The sequence below is a fragment of the Lasioglossum baleicum genome, chromosome 9 (genome assembly GCF_051020765.1).
Source record: "Lasioglossum baleicum chromosome 9, iyLasBale1, whole genome shotgun sequence".
Taxonomy (NCBI): domain Eukaryota; kingdom Metazoa; phylum Arthropoda; class Insecta; order Hymenoptera; family Halictidae; genus Lasioglossum; species Lasioglossum baleicum.
Genome location: NC_134937.1, coordinates 16,046,175 through 16,067,956, shown reverse-complemented (window position 1 = coordinate 16,067,956; position 21,782 = coordinate 16,046,175). Strand labels below are relative to the sequence as shown.

General features: G+C 42.2%; 1 protein-coding gene across 6 annotated transcripts in view; it reads left to right on the top strand.

Annotated features, from left to right (window-relative positions):
* The window catches only part of Ddr (discoidin domain-containing receptor 2), a 334,142-nt gene that overhangs the window by 213,319 nt on the left and 99,041 nt on the right, over positions 1-21,782 (top strand). For all 6 annotated transcript variants that reach the window (XM_076429974.1, XM_076429972.1, XM_076429976.1 and 3 more), the window contains one exon: positions 5,324-5,555. In XM_076429974.1, coding sequence (XP_076286089.1) covers positions 5,324-5,555 — 232 coding nt within the window. The remainder of the gene's footprint in view (positions 1-5,323; positions 5,556-21,782) is intronic.

The following is a 21,782-nucleotide window of genomic DNA, read 5'->3' as shown; positions in this document are numbered from 1 at the left end:
AAATGAAGTATTTAAAGTTCACCAGTTGCATGTAGACGTCCGCGGTAAATTACGCATTATTGAATTAATTTCTCTTCCAATGAATGACGCGGATGGAAATCGAGGTTCGTGTAATTCACGATAGATCCGTCGAGGTGTTAGGGTGATTTCTGACAGAAAAGATGGTTGGGATTCCAGGTCCGGTCGTGTGTTAGCTGCGCGGTGCAACGAGTGTTGTCGAAATTTTCGTCGGCGGCGTCCCTAGTCGTGGCTAATTTTCTAGTTCGCGTAATTGGCCCGCAGGAACGACAGACAATTAGCGACCTCGAGGCGATCACGGAATCAGACCAGTTGAAGGAGGGTTCGGTGATAACTTTATTTGGGGCAGAATCCTGACCGAGGCTGTGCCTGCGTTGCGGGGAATTTCGGCTGCGCGACGTAGGTCTGCGGATAGACGAAAACGGGTTGAAGAGGAGGGCAGGGATGAAGCCAGGACATTGTTAACAGCATTGCTGCCTAATTAACCGCAAACGCTTTCAGTGGGTTTCGCCTGGTCTATTGTTTACATGCGGGCATGCCGCCTGTATGATAGTGCTCGACGACCGAACCAGCTGAAATATTTCCATGGAGATTCTCTGTCGCTTTGTGTCGCGCATGCACGCATCTATTTAGATCGGAGTAGTGGATCCTGCAGAATGGGCTACGCTAGAAGTTACGTTCACTCGTGGGAGATGCCTCGCTTTTGCTCGAACTTCCCGCTGATCGATATCGGCCTGTCGCGAACATTTATTCAGACTGCGCTAACCGCTTCAGCTTGTTAAGAAAGAAACACCGTAGTATGGTCGGCCAAGAATCATAGTGGTAGTGTGGGTCCAAATTCTGACGATTTTAGTTAATATTGTTCTTCGAATCATGAAGGCATCATTTCTATACAGTGTTGGGCAAATTTTATTTTAAATAATAAATAATAAATAAACGTGTGATTTGAATTGCAAATAATAACTACAATTATTATTTAAATAAAAGTAATTTATATAATATAATTCCAAAAGTGATCTATTTATTATTTCTTATTTGCAAATAAAAGATTATTTATTATTTGGATTGAGGTGGAAATCAAATAAATAGTTTTTGGTCTTCTCTTATTTCTTGTATTTTGTATATAATATGTATAATGAACACGTGCGCGTTTTTTGTCTGCTATAGCAATACAAATAATAATTGAAATTGTATTTGTAAATAACAATTAATTTTATTATTTTAAATAATTCGTTTATAGACTTGCTTAAATAATAAATAATTATTTTTGCTTTTTATTTGAATATCCTAATAACAAATAACTTTTTATTTAAATAATTATTTATTTAAATAAATTTATTTATTGCCCAACACTATTTATATACAGCAATAATTGATGTAGAATTTCATTCTTTACTGAAAAATGTGGTACCTTTTGTCAGTAAACCAATGGAACGAACCATTTGGGATCCGAGTGGTGTAAGTCCGCCTTAAGCTCTTTTGTTTTCAACCTCTTTTATCTAAAAAACTGGGATATGCTATATCTATTGAAGTATATCCCACCTATTCATCACCCCTTTTTGTAACTCAATTAAAACCGCCAAAGATGTACGAGATCATGGTCCTCTTTCTCGTGACGAAACGGAAGGATGAAATGAATAATTCTGCTTTCGTTAAATGGAATATACATTTTTGTGAACAAGGATATAATAAAAAAATTTCATTTCTTAAGAGTCACTATTGTCAAAATTCGTGATTTAATTTTCATATACAGACATTTTTTGTAGTTTTCTGAATCTGTAGATGTGTTTTAAATTATTTCAACTGAACTGAATATGCAACACTTGGAACCAACGTGATAATCTGAAAAGTAGACTGCAATTACATATTGCACCCGCCAGACAGATTTCATCGTTATATCTTTCACTCGATCTAATGTAGACTCATGCACTCTATAGCTCGGCTACAAGTAGACTTGTAGATTCGTCTGAAATTAATCAGAAGATTTAATTAGAAGATTTAGAGGTTCGTAATGAAGAAGATTTAAACAGGTTCAATAGCATACGTAACGTCCTCTTGCTACATATGTAGGTTCTGCTTCGTGTTTATTTTAATTCCTCATCATTTGACTGTATGCCTCATTAGATAATTATATTAACTTATAAAATTATATATAATATAATAACTTTGAAGACCCAACTATATAGGGTGTCCTATTTAACACTAGAACTACAAGTTCCGACAAAATGACAAGTTCTAAATTTTTTCAGTTATGATTACTGAGACTGTAAAGATGCATTTGTGGGGGATTGTTCAGTAAATTGATTTCCTTTGGTATATAATAAAAATCTGAAAACAAGGTAAGCTAAAATAATCACTTTTAGTCCTTTACTAGAACTAATATTAAATCGACGCTTCGAAAGTAATGATACCAAAAAATACAGCTTGTCATAAGAATATTTCCAAAATCGCAAATGCCTGCAGCAGGCCTTTAACGAACGGTGATTTCCAAGAATACTTAACGCTAATATCTCAGCAGGATGACAAATAAATCTCCCTCAAAGCGAAACAAAGAATTACAATCTGCCAGAGTCGAGACTCGCCCGCGGCTCATCGTGTCGGGTCAAGATTCATTAATTTTAATTGACAAAGAGAATCCGCGCGATATCGGTGGGAAAAAATGTTTCTCTGTGGAGAGGGTGGGCAGGGGAGATAAAATTTCATTTCGAAGCGATTACGTGGATAACTAGTTTTAAAAATCAAGAAAATTGTATCAGGGACGCGGCCAGTGAGTGACTCAACATCTGCCGCGCCTTCGCCGCTTGCTCGTTGGCAGTAACTTAGCGTTGCTAGTGATAATAAGCCACTTGGAGAGCGAGTCGGTGCCCGCTCGCCGATATCCTTAATTCCGAAAGCTCGTTGCAGAGTAAATAGAGCTTAAAATTAAACTCAGCCGGCTTTCTTATCGCGCGGAGGATCTCCGAGCTGTACATAATGCGATCTTGTTATCGGCCGAGCGCTATTTTTAGCCGGAATTACACGTGCACACGTACACAATAATCTGTGTCTATGGAACGTGCACAGGTGGCAAGCCCCTGTAGCCGTCAGTAAGTTTACCGTATGCATCTGGGCCACAATCATCCCCTTGGGTAAATTAAAAACACTTTTCGTGGCCGAAATTATGGCCTACGATCTCGCCGGCCGAGAAAAAGACGCTCCCCATGGCGATGCCCACGAAAAGTGAACAGCGCAAACACGATTATGTAACAGAGACACCGATGGACACATCTTGTTCATTTATATTCGTATTGTTGTACATTAATTGCGACACAGGAGCTAAATATTCAGTGCATCATATGTAATTGGTATCTGAGAAATGCAGAAATGTTCAAGGAGTACTCAGGATTCATTTCTGTTTCCTTAAATAAATAACATTGATTTTTATGAAGTTTTTGAGGTTACTGAGTTGGTACTCAAAGTGTTAATAATTTGAAACTATTTGCGTCTTCAATTACTTTTAATTAAATGAGTAAGACCAAGGGAAAGTGCTGCCTGCTTAAAAACAACAAATATATTAATTCATTTTGTACACTAAAACTTGATTCGTCCCGCCGGATATAATCTCGCTTTCCCTCCCAAAGAGCGCGTTCAACTTCCACCACGTGGGAGTGGCCATCGCCAGACACGCCCACTTCTGGCAAGTGGAAAATAAACTGACAATGAGTGAGACTTGTGTAGCCATCAAGTGAAACGATCGTTCAATCGTTCGCGCGTAAATTGGCTTGTATAATCACATTAGCTCGCGATAGCACGGAATGAATGCTGCAACTTGACCGAACGGTAGTTCCCGATCCGAGTGATTTGTTCCTATAAGTATATATTAATCAAGCCGTGAGCGTGGAAGCTGTTTCGCGTTCACGAGTACATATTGGATTTGATTTCGCAATCAATGCTCCCGATCGTGTTCGCCGTTGAATTACGCTTTTGAACGCGGCGCGACGGCGGCGCCGCGGCGCTTCTCGCGAAAAATCGATACGACGATGTCGGCTCGTTGAAATCTTGCACACGAGTGTTCCCCGGAGAATTTTTTCAGCTTGGAAACACTCGTCGCAGATTGAACGCGTTACGCTCGTCAAGCTGTACAGGTGTACGGCGTGGAACATCCATAACAATGCTGTTCCGGGTGCGGCGATGCAGCCTGCAATCGAAACTGCTTTCCTGTTGTTCTCGGCGATGATGTAAATGGGTCAGAACCGTGCGCGATGATTAAACACCGATTGCTCCTCCCTCTCTCTTCCTCTCTATCTCTCTCTCTCTCGCTCTCTTCTTCTGTCTCTCTCTCTCTCTCTCTGTTCTTTCATTCGCCTCTCTTCTTCCCACCGCGCGCCCGCGTTGAAAGCCATTATAGCAAAAAGCTGTTCGATACATATAAATGATTATAAATAACTCAAAATCGATACTGAAAAAACCGCCGGTTAAACGGTCGCTCGTAAATCAATCCAGGCGTCATTAATTTATACGCGAACACCCGTCGATGCCAGTGTGGAACCAGCGCGCAGAAAATGAGAAAGAGGGAGAACAAGACAGAGACCATTAATTATTTTTTTTCCCATCGCTCTCGTATCCGACAAAGAATATGGTCGAGGGTGTGTACGCTAACTAGGGGGATGTTACGCGATTCAGATACGCGGCTGAATCTCGGGACGTGCTGTTGCGTTCCGCTATTATTAGAAATCTGCAATCTTCATGAAATAATTAATAGATTGCTGAAAATCCGCCAAGTTCACGTGCCTATATAGTCTGTCCAACAGTTCAGTAAAGGTAAACATAACCACTTCAGTGCGATAGAGTTATACTTCTCAGATAGTCTGTTGGACAGACTATATTTTGTAATCGTAAGAATCGGCATAATCAGACGCGTCACGCGATTTAAATTTCAAAAATATATATTGCGCATTTTCGATTCGTTTTCTCACGTAAAATCACCCCCTCCACGGTTGGAACACCCTGTCTGAAAGATATAAATTAAGAAATAAATATGCTTTCTCTTACACTTCTCAATTTCCATTATCGCCGGAAGAGTCACCGTCCGCCGAATTCATCATCGAAGGAACCGCCCCCGCGTTACGGTGGTGCCCCCGTGAATATTTCAAAGCGATGGTATAAATGTCCGACTACTTTCGAGCGCGTCGGTGTAGATTCCCATATGTATGTAACGCACGTGATTCCCTCGTAAACGTGGAATACGTTCGTGCACGAGAATATTCCGTGTGGGCCTGTGGAGAGCGCCGGTAATAATTCTTGCTGTAATTCCTCGGTTTCTCAGGCTGAGACAGGACAAAGGCGGCGGCGCATGGTGTCCGAAAAATATGGTTACGAAGGAGGGCAGGGAGTACCTCGAGGTGAACCTGCACAGTCCACGGGTGCTGACGTCCACCAAGACCCAGGGCAGGTTCGGGAACGGCCACGGGGTCGAGTACACCGAGGAGTACTTCGTCGAGTATTGGCGGCCGGGGTTCAACAAGTGGGTGCGATGGAGGAATCGACGTGGCATGGAGGTACGTACACACCGCCGTCTGACTGCTGGCTGCCGACGATCGATCCGCGTCGGACCTTTTTTCACCCCTCACCTGGTGAACCAGGTCTCCCGTTCGTGACTGACTGCCTCTTTTACATTCGTTTTGAATGCGACGCACGAGGAATTCGTGGTGTCTTCGGATTCGGCTGGACCAGCTCTGATCGATCGTTCAGCCACGTGCACGCGTCTCGATTCATGCACGATTATTGGTAGCTAAACAGATGTCACCTGCGATGGCACTGGGGCAAGGGGGACACTCGATACACCTGTCCCCACCATCCTCCGTGGTCCCAATGTGTAGACTTTGACGGCACACGCTATCTAGTATCTTTGCCAATATTTCGCTAGAGTCGAAAATACGTGTGATTAGGGGCGTCTCCTTCCAACTGACTTTTTTGTTTGACGACACCAGTGTCGCCAGATAGATATCCAAATGGATATCTCTTTCCTCTCCTCTTTCCCCTTCCACTATCCTATTCCAGCAGCATGCGCACACTCCAACGTCCCCCACTAAGACCGTAGACCACGGTGCTCGTGCCGTAGACTGGTCTGGTCATCAGAGAGGGGGTGAACTATATTCCCCTCGATTTCCTCGATCTGGCGACACTGTGTCACACGTGTAGGATTTCAGGAAAAATAGGGAATACTACTTGTAGCTGATCAGCTATCGCGCACACCCAGGTACTGTGCAGAGCTCGAGAGAAAACTAGCGGGAAGGGAACGGGGAAAGAAGCATGACCATTCAGATTGCCTTTGCGTTGCTCTTGTCCCGTTCCCCTCTCGCTAGTTTTCTCTTGTGCTCTGAACAGTAATCCTCCGACTTTTCCTAATCTACATACGTATTTTGTATGGTGGGTCCTGATCCCATACACGTTAAATAGTAGGTGTGACCGCTTTACTATAGTTATTGTATAGTTCATCCACGGGAAGATCTCCGATACCTCACTTGTAACCCCTTAAGTGGCTAGCCCGCGACAGTCACGGACTCGCGTTACGTATGCAGTCAAATTTTTAATGCCTAAAAATGTTATAAGAAATGTAATACATATCAAGCTACTTGCTACTGTATTTGCACTTTTACACATATTGATCGCCTTAGATTGAGCTATTTAAAGAAGCTAGTTGGAATAATTCAGATATCATTGGTTCTACTTTACTTGAGCATAATATAGTAATAATAACAATAATAACAACACCCTGGGCTGTAGATTCGTATAATAGAGGTTCGTTTAAGAGGTTCATGGATCTGAGGTTCGTGAAAATTAAAATACACACTACTTGTACGTAAGTAACGGCAGCCACTGTCTCCGAAAGTGTCAACGATTCTCTCTAGAAAACCGCTTGGCGTTCATTCTAACCCGATTTCCTGGTCGATTTCCCTTCGGCCATCGGCTGGGGATAAACTTTACCGCGCGTGTCATCGAATGCGACCCTGTGCCCGCTCGCAGAGATGAATTTCACCAGGATCATTATCGCGAGTGACCGTCTCGGTAGCATCGGTGCACGAGAGAGGGAGAGAACAAGGTTCGCGTTAGCGATAATAATTTAAGGCGACGCGACCAAGAGCCTGTTCCCGGTAATTTCATCGGCGCCAGGTAAATCGCTTTACCGTGCATGATGTATTTTGACGAGCTAATGGATATCGCGTACAGATTATCATGCTAAAGAGACGTTAATTAACACGTCGCCCGTTGTAACGGCCGCTTACACTGGTCACGGGTTTCTGGTTCGCAGTGTATGGTTACACACCCCCGTCCGCCCAGACCACGGGTGTAGTAAAAGGGATGGGACATGGTTGTTGGACGGTTCCGGGGGTGCGCGGTGGGTGGAGAAACGGGGGACGATCGGGGAATACAAATGGTGGACGGCCTCGGGGGTTATCGGGGCGAAGCTTCCGCGCGCGATACGCGCAGATTTCCCCGTTCAAAAGAATGGAATTACAGCAGCGACGCTTTGTCCCGGCGAGCCCCGGCTAAATCCGTAATCCGATTTCCTTGACGAGAACAATTATAAAGAGTGGCACCGCATTAATTCGACCGGTTCGGGTTTCGCCGCGGAAATTGCTTTACAATTGGCTCGTCTAACAATCCGCCGGAAGCGCCGGTCCGTGAACGTAGGTACGAAAAATCGGGATAAACGAGAAGAATGAACGGCGATAGGGGATTCCGGGACGGACGACGACGCGACGCAGGCGCGATCGACAGATCGTACTTATAAACGAGGTTTCGATCGGCACTGTCGACTAAACTTCATTTACTCGGGAAGAGCCCACGCGCAGTAGATCGTTTCTATGAAATAAGCGGAACTCATCCGGAAATTTTCGTGCCACGAAATTGGTTAAAATTAGGTCTTTTCGGAAGCTAACACTTCATTGGGATAGACTTAAGGATGTTCTGGAGGTACAATGGGAGACAAAAGTACAAGAAATTCGAAATCCATCAATACATGACAATGAAAGCGATTCATGAGTATATTTTGCATTAAACTTTTGCGAATACTGTACCCTCTGTAGCTATATTCAGTGGCCTACACTTGTCACGTTTCCATGCTAGTGAGAGACAACACGATAAATTTGACGTTCTGTAACAGTTTATAATTTTTTTGCTCTGTAACTGTTCAGTGAATCCTAATAAATTGTGAACATAATTAATTACATAATTTTTAACTACATATAAAAAGAAAACTGGAGTTTCTCGTTGCGTTTTTTCAAGGTTTAAATAGGGTTTGAAGTGGAATTTTATGAATTCTCCATAAGAAGACGTGTTAAAATGTGCAAACTTTAAGTTGCTATAATTCTTAAATGGTGCAGTGAATCGAACACAAACTTTGGTAATTGCATTAATTTAGTAAGAATTATATCTTGTCAAATTTTCAAAAATTTTGTTGCGTTTTTATATACCTCCAGAACATCCTTAACGCACCACCGGTTGTTATATGCAGAATCACCCTCTGCGCGCTTGTAAATGTTATTCGGCCACACCATATAACCGAGAAGTGTATTTTTGTTTATAGAAGAATGAAACAATTGTTAATGAACATGGCGAGCCTAATAGTTTATACATTATTGGTAGGAACGCGATTGTTGAAGAAACAGAATTGTGAAATTTACAACCACCAAATTCGAAAGAGAAATTCGTCAAAAGTACTTTATTAAAAGACCTCCTAGCAGCATAAAGTGGGCGTACTTAACATCGACAATTGGATCAACTAAAATATTGCACAAAATTTTCAGCAAAAATATTGACACGTTCAATGTAAAGTTGTCGCTATGCAAAATGGCCCAACGATGAACATCCGCTAAGAAATGGGGATGAGAAAATAAAAGGGGTATCAACTAGCAGTCGGAGAAGTCGATCAGCGACAACCAGCCCGAACGGACGCATGATCGAGACGACAAGACTTTACTACGAATTACAGTAAATGAATGTGAGTAAAATTTCCATGAATAAAACGTTCTGTTGACAGGCCGCGATGCAAAATAGCGCAGACCTCGTGAAAAAAATTACGAGCACGGGACATGCGAGTGTATCACGCGACATTATGCACCGCAGCAACAAAGGCCTATAAAAAGATGATTTCGAAGGGACCAACGCGAGGCTTCATCAAGCGCCTGGCACGGAATTGAAATCCTCGCAGCGTCGCTTCTCTATTAATCCATCACGACTGGAGCGGCTCGCCAAAGAAAACCAGCGTGGTGCAAAAGTAATTCCGAACTCGGTGCCAAGAGCTCTATCGCCGGGTTCTCGTTATTCAACGGGGGTGCTGGTTGTCATCGGGACGCGTCTGATATTCTCGGCGATGTCCTGGCGAATACCCTGTCCCCTGTCGCTGTCCTTCTTAAATACGGGAAGTCGGAGAGCGAGAGAGAGAGAGAGAGAGAGATGGCTGGTTCCAAGTGCACACACATAACACATGCACCCTCATGCAGCCTTCGTGCCCAGACGTTCTTCCCATTTTCACGCAGATTTGCTCAAAGCGAGGGAGCAGGTAGGTGGCTTCGAGGCAAAGGTGTGGAAGAACGACGAAGACGGGGTGGCGCGACGCGGCGGGGAGAAATTTAAGAGGAAACGGAAGTTGGCGGAGGACAAGAGAGAACACGAGCGTTTACCCTGCAGCCTCAATCTGGCCGGCATGTGATCTTTGTGCACACGCTCTTTCCCCTTTTGCTCCTTGCGCTTTGAATACGGCCAGGACGAACGAAAGAGCCAGTTGACGGCCAAGAGGCGTGGGCGGAAAGCGAGAGAGCGCGCCGAGCAGCCTCGAACGTGTGGAAAAAGCGAAACGATTGTGTTATCGCTACGTTCTACGTGGCCCCAGGCATTTTTCCACGCCAGACGTAGTCGCCACTGCCGCCGGGATAGGATCGCGAACCGTTCTCCGCGTTCCCGATCGACCTGCGGCGAATTTCCAACCTGTCACGATCTCGTCTCGCGAACTATATTAAATAAGAGAAAAGAACGACCCTCGGAAAGCCTCTCCAGAGAGGCAGACTCGAGATCGATCATACGTGGATCTGTTCCAGTTGGATCCTGCGTCGTCCTTGAACCTGGGCTGAAGTTCGGCTGTGGATGTTCACTTGATTGTATTGCTTCTTATCTTGCACAAACGGATTTTCAAATATTTTAACATACAACAATGCTGACAAATAATTCGGCGACATCACAAGAAGAAAATAACCGTGATCTTCAACGATGCCTACAATCCAATCTAAAAATATGAAACTGAAACTAGATAAAGAAAAAAGAAAATTGAACATCTTTACAAAAATAAAATAAAAATTCTTATCACAAGAAAAATTGTTTCTCCGTCGCTATGTGCATAAAGTATATATTCCCGGGGAATTAACATTTACGCTGATTCGAAAAATAGATATTGAAGTAAATTTGCATTGTAGTAATACTTATTCATTGCTGTCGAGTTTGTGAACATTAATAATTAATATAGTCCCTTTTCATTTCTCAAAGGCCGGTGTTCTGTAATAATCGGCTGGGACACAGAAAGAGAAATGCATCAGGACTTCACGCCCGAGAGATGCGAAAGAATTAAATCGAAAAGGAAGGTCTCATTTGAATTCAGAGGGGAACAGTGAAAGATCTGGACTGACGACGTATATAGATGCATTCTAATGGAAACGGGACGAAACAGGGCAGTCCGGTTAGATACCAGCTCTTCCTTCTACGTTAGGGTGCTCGTTGTCGTTGCTGCGGTGGGACAATTGCCAACGGTGGACGTGTTTCATTAACGTCGGCGTACCGTCGCCAACAACGGAACTCTCTGAACCGCCTTCATTTACGGCGTCTTTCCACTTACCTTCATTATAAAATGACTATCGGGAAATTGAATTATCCCCGGGGAAAAATGTTTTGAGAAAATCATCGCTGGCGAAGTAAATAGCAGCCCCTGTCGATCATTTTACAACGTGTAATATCATGATCAATATTATTGCCAGGGTGCAGATTTTCATGCGAAATAAATATTTGCTGCATCAATTAGAAGATACGGGTTTCACGTAATAATTCGTTTCCCTTTAAATAATTTTTGATTATTTAAAAATTATCAGATCCGTGTACTTTTCTCATGCTTCTACTGCGTTGTATTTCATGTACTCATTTTTCTCATAAGTGCATAGAATCACAAAAGCAGTGTAATTATCTCCTTGCATTCGATTTTCGTTATTATATGTATGACGTACGTACGTATACTTTGTTTGATCAATTCAACCTGTACAATTCCAATTCAATAGCAATTGATTAATTTCTGTTCCGAGAAATGGCGCACTAACGGCAAACGAGCTTTCAAATAAATATGCCTATAGTAGGGTAATTTTCGTGCGCGGAATTTATCGGCCGCACAGCCGGGATTCTAGCGAAAGCAGGACACTACACGCGAGAAACAAGACACGGTTGCTCCCCAATGATAATATTCCCAGGAGGTGCGTCGCGATAAATCCGCAGGTGAAAGTCAACATGTACGAGTGTTCCCCGGCAGAGCTGAAATACACATGCAAGCACACCCGTGTTCCTCGAGACCCGGAACAGAGTCGTCTCGTAACCTTACAACATCTGTCGAGTCGTTTTCGCGGTACTCGAATTTCATTCGCCTGGATGCGCAACATTTTTTCCTGCCAGTTTCATTAACCGTTCCAATTTGTAACTCTTGTGCACCATGGATTAACACATCGCTCCGGGGTCGGTGAGTTTTGTAACCTAAATAATTGGCAGACTGTGAAATTCGTGTGTTTAAAACGTGGACGAGGATTGGTGGACCAAATAAAATTTCTAAAATTGTTCAACGAACTGTACCGCTCCGCAGTCATTTTTCATTTCGTGCGTATGTCGCATGTCTCCTAATTAGACTGCGCGTCTCATTCCAAACAAAATTTGTTCTCTAAAAATAAGCAATAACATTTCTCCTCAAACGTGGATCTTTGTGCAAAATAAAAATTTCGTCCGTCGATTGCAACAAACAGGTGCCAGATAAAAATTTAATTTTCAAAATAAATTTTTACACATGATGATCTGCAGCCCAGTTGTAAGAATGGATCGCTGTCCGAGGGTTAACAATGACGCGAATTTTGTCCAGCTTTTTGCGATAGCGGCTCACTGTGAGCTCGTGGAAGGTTATTGCTGCATCGAATAATGTTGCGAAGCGTGCGTTCATCCGTGGATGACGAGTCCTCGACTTTTGTTTGACTTGACGACCGACCGCTTAAGTCCACAGATACCGACGGTAATTTCCATCGAAATTTCAATCTCGTTTATCCGTAAAGTAACTTCCGTGATCCCCCGTCCGTCGCAGTGATCCCTCACACCAACGAACCGCCCCTCAGGCGATCGTCGCGGGGCCAGTGCGGCGCCGCGCGGCACGTATCGAATTTTAATCAATCACCGATAGAGACAGCCAATTCCAAAGCCAATTAACATATTCATTCTGCGAGACCCGCCACCATTTTTCCACTGATTTCAGCGGAATTCAAATTGCAATATGGCGAGAGGCGCCATTACGAAGCCTAGTGGCCGGGGCCGGTCATTACGCGGTAGTCATTACTGGGCGCGTTCGTTCGCGATAATATTGCTCGAGTCTGCGGAATTAAAATAAAAAGAAAAACGGAAAAATAGGATAAACGGAAGAACGAACGAACACGGGGGAAAAAATCGTTGGCGGAGAAAGAGAATCGGTGAAAAACGGTGGCTTCTATTACGCCTGGGGAGTGAGTCCATCGGTTAAAACTCGCCTGACGAAGTGAATTTTGATAGTATCGCGTTATTAAAACGGTTCTCAAACCGGCGCGCGGAAGCTCCATTTAAACTCCTCCAGTTTCCGGGAGTCGCCAAATTTCGACGACCGTTTACGCTCGCGTTTAATCGCGAATAAAATTCGCCCGTCGGGAATCTTGGCTCTCGAGTGGCAATTAAAATGTGAAATCCCGTTCGCAAAAATCGGGGGCCAGAACTTGCGGGAACAACGGGCCGGCTCGCTCGAACGAATCGTGGAACTACAACAAGAAAACTTTGAGAACCATCGGCCCCGGGGGTACGTTTCACCTTCTAACGAGGTGCGGCTGGACGGAGCCGGGGGATGGCTGGCCAGAGTAATTGCCAAAACGAGGATTTAATGCGCAAAAATAAGCAACCGTATCGGCGGCTCGATATCATAAATGGAAATTCAATGGGAGCGCGGTTCAAACAGGGGCTGATCGAACCGGCGCTATATCACCGGCAGTAGTTAAGGACCGCCTATAGTCAGATTGCGAGTACGCCAATCTGTTTGGCGCGATGAACGAAATTTTTCCTTAATCTTTTTCATATTCTGCTCCCGCATTTGTTGATCATGAAGTAATTTAAACATACTTTCAGATTCTTCAAACTTTTGTCTTCAAATGAACTTTTGGTTCGATTTATTTTCAGATACGTTATAATTGGATTGTAGATTTGTATGCATTCAACAAAAATTGGCTGGGTGAGCTATCAACACGTTGAATGCCATTACTTACAAATGATTGTCATAAATTTATTACTGCCAAAATATGAAACAAATGAAACTTTGTGTGAAGTACTCGAAATTCGTGCGGCATTCAACGCGTTAAACAGTAGAAGGTTAAAAAAATCTATGAACATATTGGTACTGCATCGCACACGCGATGCAGAACATTTTGATTTTGCAGTCTAGATATAAGATGTTCTAGGAGTTAGTTGGTTAAAATGTTGAGTTAGTTTTTCTGAGAAACAACACCAAGCGGAAATTTGTTATCAGTAAGTTTGCCGACAGTTCACGTGTAAAAACGTGGAAGCGGAGCCGTCAAAAATGAAGATACATTTTCTGAAGCCAAGCTATCCGTCGCGGCATCGCGCTTCAGCAACGCAGTTACCATTCCTTCAGCCGGTTGAATCTCGCGGCGCGTTTGAAAAATCAACGAGATCTCCCGGCCTCGAAGGAAATCCCGTTAGACCCTCTTGTTTCATCCCGGGGCGGAATTAAGGAGAGAAATAAAGTTATACGCGACCGAGCCGACAGACGTTTCCATCCTCCACCACCTCGGGAACCTTATTCACGGGAAATTCAATGCGCGTGACGAGGAGGGGGGACAAGGAGGAAAACTAGAAATTTTCCTTCGACCCGCTCGAACAGACAAAACGCCGCGTACTGTCTCGTGAAAATTCTCTGTCCGCCCCTGGAGAGGGCTGCCCGTGCAGGGCCGAAGTCACGCTTTCTACCATGAAATTAAACAACTTTAATTTCTGCAGTCGGTCCGCACGAAAAAACGGCATTCAGTCCCGGAGTGGGCTATTTACGACAGGTTTCAAATGCCTCGTGCAAATGAATAATGCGCCCCCGGGAAAGTAGGCCAACGGTGGTTTTTATTTAAAGTTATTCAGGGGAAATTGAATAGTCTTCTCGAGATCCTATTTACATTTATGTTTGTGATGGGCTGCTTCATTTTTATTAGCCCTGGCGAGGAGCGCGAGTGGCTGATTCCAGTTTTTCGAGCGTCCCGGTGTCATGATGTTTAACGGGATGCACTTAGGGTTCTGTTTAACGCAATTTACCGCAACGCCGGCTATGAAATTATCACCGGTCGGAAATTTTTATTTCGTCCCTCTGTTCTGATTCTCGGTAAATTACTTTTTACGTCATTCGCAATTCACAGTGTATATATATTATTCTATATTCTATATGATTTCATTTTATGTTTTAAGACTTGGTGTACGGCAGAGTTGGGCATTAATCGATTGAAATTTTAATCATGATTGATTGTATAAAGTGTACGATTAAAAAAAGAAATCATCGAAAAATCGACGATTGATTCAATCGATTGATGGAGTTAATCGTCAATCCTTGATTAAAAAAAGAAATCATCGAAAAAAAACATAAAAGCAACGTAAACAGAGTTTGTATTATATGTATATAGACCAAATGATAATACACCTAAATTCAGTTTACATTTCTTTCAGTATTCATACAGTTTTGATTCCGTATTTCATTTCGAAATTTCAGCAGTTAATCATTGATCAATTATCCGATTGACAATTAATAATCGTTAATCGCAATTAACTACTAAAGTAGAAATTTAATCGTTAACCGCAATTAACATTTAATAAGTATTTAATCGTTAACCGCAATTTTAACGATTAATAAGTATTTAATCGTTAACCGCAATTTTAACATTTAATAAGTATTTAATCGTTAACCGCAATTAACGATTAATAAGTATTTAATCGTTAACCGCAATTTTAACGATTAAACTAGGGGATCAATTGTTCATTGCAATTAACGATTGAAGTAGAAATTTAGTCGTCAATCGTTGAATAAATTTTTGCCCAACTCTGGTGTAAGGTTAGTGATAGTTATAATAAGTAAGTTGGTGCCAAAGCAAAATGTTACAAATATTTAAAACTGCTGCTACTACTGCGTCATTTGCAATTCTGTTTATTTTATGTTCGGTACTCGTTTTGAGAGATGTAGAAACTGTATGATCATTTAATAATATATCTCTTTTTGCTCTTTCAAGCCCTGTAACAATTTAGGAAAGTATAAGCCTCGGGAGATAAATTGAATTACACTGGAGAACTTGATGTGTTAAGATGGCTGACTACTTTCAAATCACTTGCACTATTAGTTGAAATTTTGTGTTTGCATCAACTAAAAGATCGCATTGTTTCGAATGACAAAAAGCTGTGTATAAGCCGTCATTTGATTGCTGCGCGTTCGACGTGACGGCTCAGAATATTTTCAGGGAGGCCGGGACAGGCCTCGTACAATATTATGTGACAAAACACACGCGAACGTGTAGAAATTATCGTCGATAGGCCAGGCTTGTTAAGTATGTGAGCACCGGTACAGGATCGAGCCGGTATTGATGGATTACGGATTACCGGTCGGAGCGTGGACACCCTATTAGCAGATTACCGCGCGGCCTGGAAACAATTTTCTACGGCCACACTTCCTACCTCTCTCTCCCCCTGTCTCTTTCTCTCTCGTTCTCTCCGCACCCCGCTCTTTCGTCCGTCCAATCTTTTTTCCGGCGGACAGGTCTGGCTCCTCTCTTTTTTCCCGATTCTTCTCTGTTCTCTTTTCGCGACGCCATCAGGGTGCAGGCTCGATTGTTGAGTGCTTCAATCCGGACGAGGGGACTCGCCCCGAGGCGAGGAAAGGAGCGGCCAGAATTTTGTTCCTTTTTAACAGATACACCCAGACCGATCTCGATTTTCGAAATATCAGCCCCGTGCGACCATCGCGGAAATCCATTTCGCTGTAAACGAATATTTACAGCTCGCGAACACTCCAGTTGCCTGTAATTTCTCGCGAAAATTGAAATTCGTGGCGTCTCCGTTGATATTCATGATGTGCAGTCATAGCTGCGGCTTTATGTTAGTATTCTAATGTAACAGGACCAAGAACTGGATTTTTTGATGATGAAGAATGGATTGCTTTTGAATTTTATAATCGTATCCCAGAAAATTATATCGCATTTGGGTGACAGAAAATTTCAATATGAAAACTTCACGTTCGTTTCCTACTTTATGTAATAAAAATAATTGTGCCTATGGTTTCAATACATATTCTAATAGTGTGCTCACTTGGTCGCAATGAAATTCCTCATGGAAAGTTCAGATTTTTACATCTTAAAAATCCTGACAAGCTTCAGTTTACTCAAATGAATCGGAAGAAAAAAGAAATAATTTTTGAACATGGTCAAAAATTAGTGTCACCCATATGTGACCTACGTGGCATTTAACGCGTCAATGATTATAAATAGTATCTGTATCGTAAACTGAGCATTTTTCATACTCGATTTTCCGTGTAAAAATGGTAATCAGTGCTCGAACTTGAATATCAGTTAAACCAGGCCACGTCACGACCAATAAGAAATTTTTAAGACCTCGACCTCGACAGGGTTAAAACATTTTTCCCGTAGTTCCATAGAAGATTTCATTGGCCCTCTCTGCATAATGGGAGCGCTCCTTTGTGCTCCGACAAAGCGACACATAAAAACTGTGGTCGTACAATATTATCGTGATCTTTCCATTAATATAAAAATGCGCCGTTCGCCGAATGAAAAAGATCGAGTGTCCGGAGGCCGGCGCGGCGGCGTCGCCACGGGATTAAGAACGTTAAAATGAAACAGTTCTTCATTAGCGGAGTCCGGGGAACCCGAATTCGGCCGCAAACAGATTAGAAGCGTGCTCCTTTCCAGCACATTGCTCCTAGAAAGTAATTGCCTACACGGCGCCACGACGAGCGGTCGGAAATGGGACGCGCCGCGTAAGCTCATTCTGGTTTTTCGGCTCCATAAGACGAGCCACCGCTACCACCTGCTCGGGTTACCTGACTTCGACCTCCTAACCTCGTCGAGATAATGAAACTCGGCGGAAGACGTTCCGCCGGTGGCTTTAATTCCATCAGTACACTACCATCCCCAGGCAATTCCAATTTACCCCTCTTTAAACATCGCGCGGAACGAAACGGTTCAAGGAGTTTTAGAAAACTTTGTGTTAGCCGAGAATCCATTTTATGAAGCTGTCCGCTGGAAAAAATACTCGACCCTCGTCTGGACCCAGCTGCATTCTAATTATCTTTCTTGATTTGCAAGGATCAACGTCTGAAACCACTAGCGATAGCTACACGTTCGAATTTCTTGTTTCTTGGCCATATTCTTCAATTTTTATACTACACTATAGTTTCTTTATTGTAGTACATTACATACACACTTACAATTATCACAGGTTTAAAATTTTTTAATGCATCCAGGTTTCTGTGTTTAAGTGGAATTTTTAAAAATTATTTATATACCTATAGGCTTTTTTATTTACATGCATGATTTTTATTGTAGTACTAGATTGTGATTCATTGTGTAATTTTATGGTTTTATGAATACTATAAATAAATTAATTTCTGCTGTCACAAATTTCACAATTTGGAAAACGTTACTGAAATTATTCGTTTGTTATATTTACACGGTGCAACACGGTATAAATGTGTAAAATCCGTAATCCACCGATTACATCTGTTTAATGGAATCAATACGCAAATTGTTTTCGGCCATCTCCCATCAATTACACCCTTGACAATTGACGTTCCAAATACATCGATTTTCGGATACCAAGTTAAATTCATCGGGAATATTTACGACATTGGAGATCTGAATAGGAAAATGAAATTAAATATAAACTGGCTTTTTCAATGTTACAAATAAAAACATTTTATTGCAATAGCCATTGCGACTTTTTACAGACATGTTACAAATCCGTTACGAAATAAACAAAGTGAATAATTTACAAATATTAAATGGATTGTAATAAATATTGAAAGTAGGTACCCGGTTATTGACATAACGGTTAAACTTTGCATTAACCTTTTCTTTTATTTTTTACCATCGTTAGACTGTCTATTGTATGCATTTATGAGAAACATTAGTGCAAAACAGCGAGAACCTCAGAATAATTTAACAATACGTTATACAAATAAAGTTAATAAGAGGGGAAATAAATTTCTATGTTACCCCCGTACCTTAGAATTGATGGAGAAATTTTTTATGTCGCGTAAAGATCCGAAGTTTAATCATCGTACATCAATATCTGGATGTATCACAAAGATTTCTAACGCCTTCCTGAAATCAATTACCAAATTGTAGATCCGGTGATAATATTGATGGCAAATAATCGTTCCAGTATTATTCATGGCGATCAATAGAGTTCACACAGCCCGGAGCAATCGCGCGGCAAGTCGGTGTTTGTATTCGAATTACAATTTCACCAAATTGAGTAAATCTCGAGTTTGCCCGTCGGAGGGATGAATAGACGACATTTCCGGCATCGTCTGATTCACCGTCATCCCCGGCCACGAGCTAGCCCGGCAAAGGTCGATTGCACCGTGATTGTCCAGAACGAACGAAACTGGCTTGAAAATACAGATTACACACACCGCTGGAACAATATTAGGTGTGCGCGGTTTCTGTGTTCGCCGGCAAGATAAAGCTTCGACCGGTGCATGCGAATCGAGTACACCTCGTAAACATCGTGCACAAACGTATCTGGAATGCCCACCAGCCAGAAAAGAACCACTATTACCGAGACCACTATTAATCGTCGATATTTTAACAAATTATTAATATCCAATAATTGGCTTCAAGTATGAATTTTTAAAACAGCTGGGCACGGAAATTTATCACGATTATCGAATATCTCTTACGCGCGAGCAGGCACAGATGTTCTTTGCTGGTTACAATATGCTTGCCTCCTGTATCTCGTAATCAATTTATGAATCATTGTTTGACGCGTGACAAAAATGTATGCAAATTAAGGGAGAGAAATTCAAAGCAAAGTTTTTGTTTCGGGACGTGTTTATGTAATCAATTATTTGTTCGAACTGTGCTTTCATGTACGAATTAAAATTTCTTTCATTCAAATTCTATATATGTAACATAATAAATGCAATATTGAATTTTATGTTCTGTATTACGCAAAACATGCTACTTTCAATGTTCGGTAGGTCTAGTGTTAACGCACTTAACAGAATGCCATCGGCAAACAGAAGCCCTGCTCATTTTACAATATGGAAACCATTACACTTGGGTCATTGATCCTAAGCACATTCTGAGCGTTATCAGCGGTCTCTTATCGAAATCACGGGAACAAAGCCTTGACGACACCTTCGGTCCACCGCGACACGGATAATCACAATAAACGAAGTGATAAATAACCAGTAAAATATACAGGGGAATCTCTGTACAATTGCCAGCCTATTCGACTGCCAACAGCACAAGAGCGATCCATCTGAGCGGCAAGATATATGGTCACCCTCCAGAATGATCCTCCCTCCTTCAAGCACGGATATCAATTTTATGTGTCGGTAGGACGATATCGGTCTGGCCACCGCTGGCCCGTCCCCGCTCTTGTTTATGGCTGTATTAATTATTCCTATCGCGTATACCTCGGGCTGCTGGCTTGTATTCGAGCGCGCTGCAGTTGCAGTTGTAATGCATCCGCGGTCGGTCGTTCCGAGCCTGGCCGATATAACCTCTCCTCTCCACCTCCGACCTCCTACAACCTACCCTTCTCACCCTTTACCGGGTTGCACGCGCAACGATTTAAGGGGCGCGTTCCATTTGCGTGCCGTTTACAACTCGGTTGCCCGTTTACAGCTCTCTGCTCGCTGCACCCTTCGCCTCCGTCAAGTTCAACGTGTCCCACACCCACATGTCACTATAATTTCATGGTACGTCGATGCGTGCCTGTATGCGATACTGGAGATTTGAATCTTTGACGTGCAATCCTCCCGAAAGAGAGAGAGAGAGACTCGCATATTTAGAAGAGGACATCCTAACTGTCCCCCCAGCTTTGAAATGATAAAGAATCAAGTTTGGCATGTGGAACAAATGATGTCTTTGAGAAGTCATTTTACATGAAAGGGTTAAGATGCTTTTTTATTCAATTTTTGAAACCTCAAGAGAGTTTCATACGTACATGTATATGGCTAAGTACATGTGACGAAGGAGTTAAGATTCCACTTTGAGAAATGCGTGGACAATTATTAGATTATGGAATGAAGGGTAAGTGTTCATGGTAGTGTTACCGAGTAACGAAGCTGTACAAGGACACAAACAGCAACATCGACATCATAATACCTAATTTTCGCGCTCGTCGAGGTCAGATCTCCTGGGGGATCTCTTGTAGTCAATTCCGCGACTCCCGGGTCGCTGGAATCTGCCTTCACGGCGGGAGTCGTCGATATTGAATCCTTGTGACCTCGAGTTCACCGGTATTGGCTTCAACGATTCGACTGGTCTGATATTGGATCCTGTGACCGTGAGTCCGTGGGCGTTATGACCGATGAACTTGAAATTATCAGCATTCGCCCACCGGCCGACGGAATCGTTGACATGAACCACTGTCCGGAATCTCGTCAATCTCTTTCTTTTATTTTACAATTGAAATTAAAGTACCGCCACATCTTTTATTTTAAAGTTGATTCAATTTTTATTTACCTTATCACTCAATTTTTCTTGCCACAACGTTGAGTTAGACGTCGACAATTTAATTTATGTATTTTTTAATTGGATGTGTGTCAATTCGTTGACTTATACTACTGTCCGTAACCTCACTAACCTCGTTCCCGAGTTTTACGATCTACTTTAAATATTAATGTATGTATTCTCTTGATTTAAACTTGATTTAAGTTTTAACTAGGTTATTCTTGAATTTATTTGCCACCATGTTGAAATGAACCGTGCAAGAGTCATTGACTTGTACTACTGTCCGTAATTTCACCGACGTCTTTTTCTCATTTTATGATTAGATTGAAATATCAACGTTATTCCAATGTAAAATTGATTTGATTTCTGTTGCATTCTTTTTTCAATTTGTTTGGTGTGATATTGAGTTGAATGTCCCTAAAGTCATCGACTTATACTACTGTCGGTAACCTCACTGGCCACATCCTTGTTTCACGATCTGTTCTTATTCTTTTATTTTATTCATTTTTAATTAATTTATTGTGACGTTGAATTGTATTTGTATGCTGATAACATCGACTTGATTTACTGTCTACAGGACATCGAATATTTTCACTCTAATCCACCCTCATTTTCCCAACTTAAATTCCTATACATTCCTTCCAACACGGAAAGTGATTGAACACAATTTATGTCTAAACTTTTGTTAACGTTTCCGGCGGAATATTCTGTAAAAAACGGTAGTAACAAAAGGAA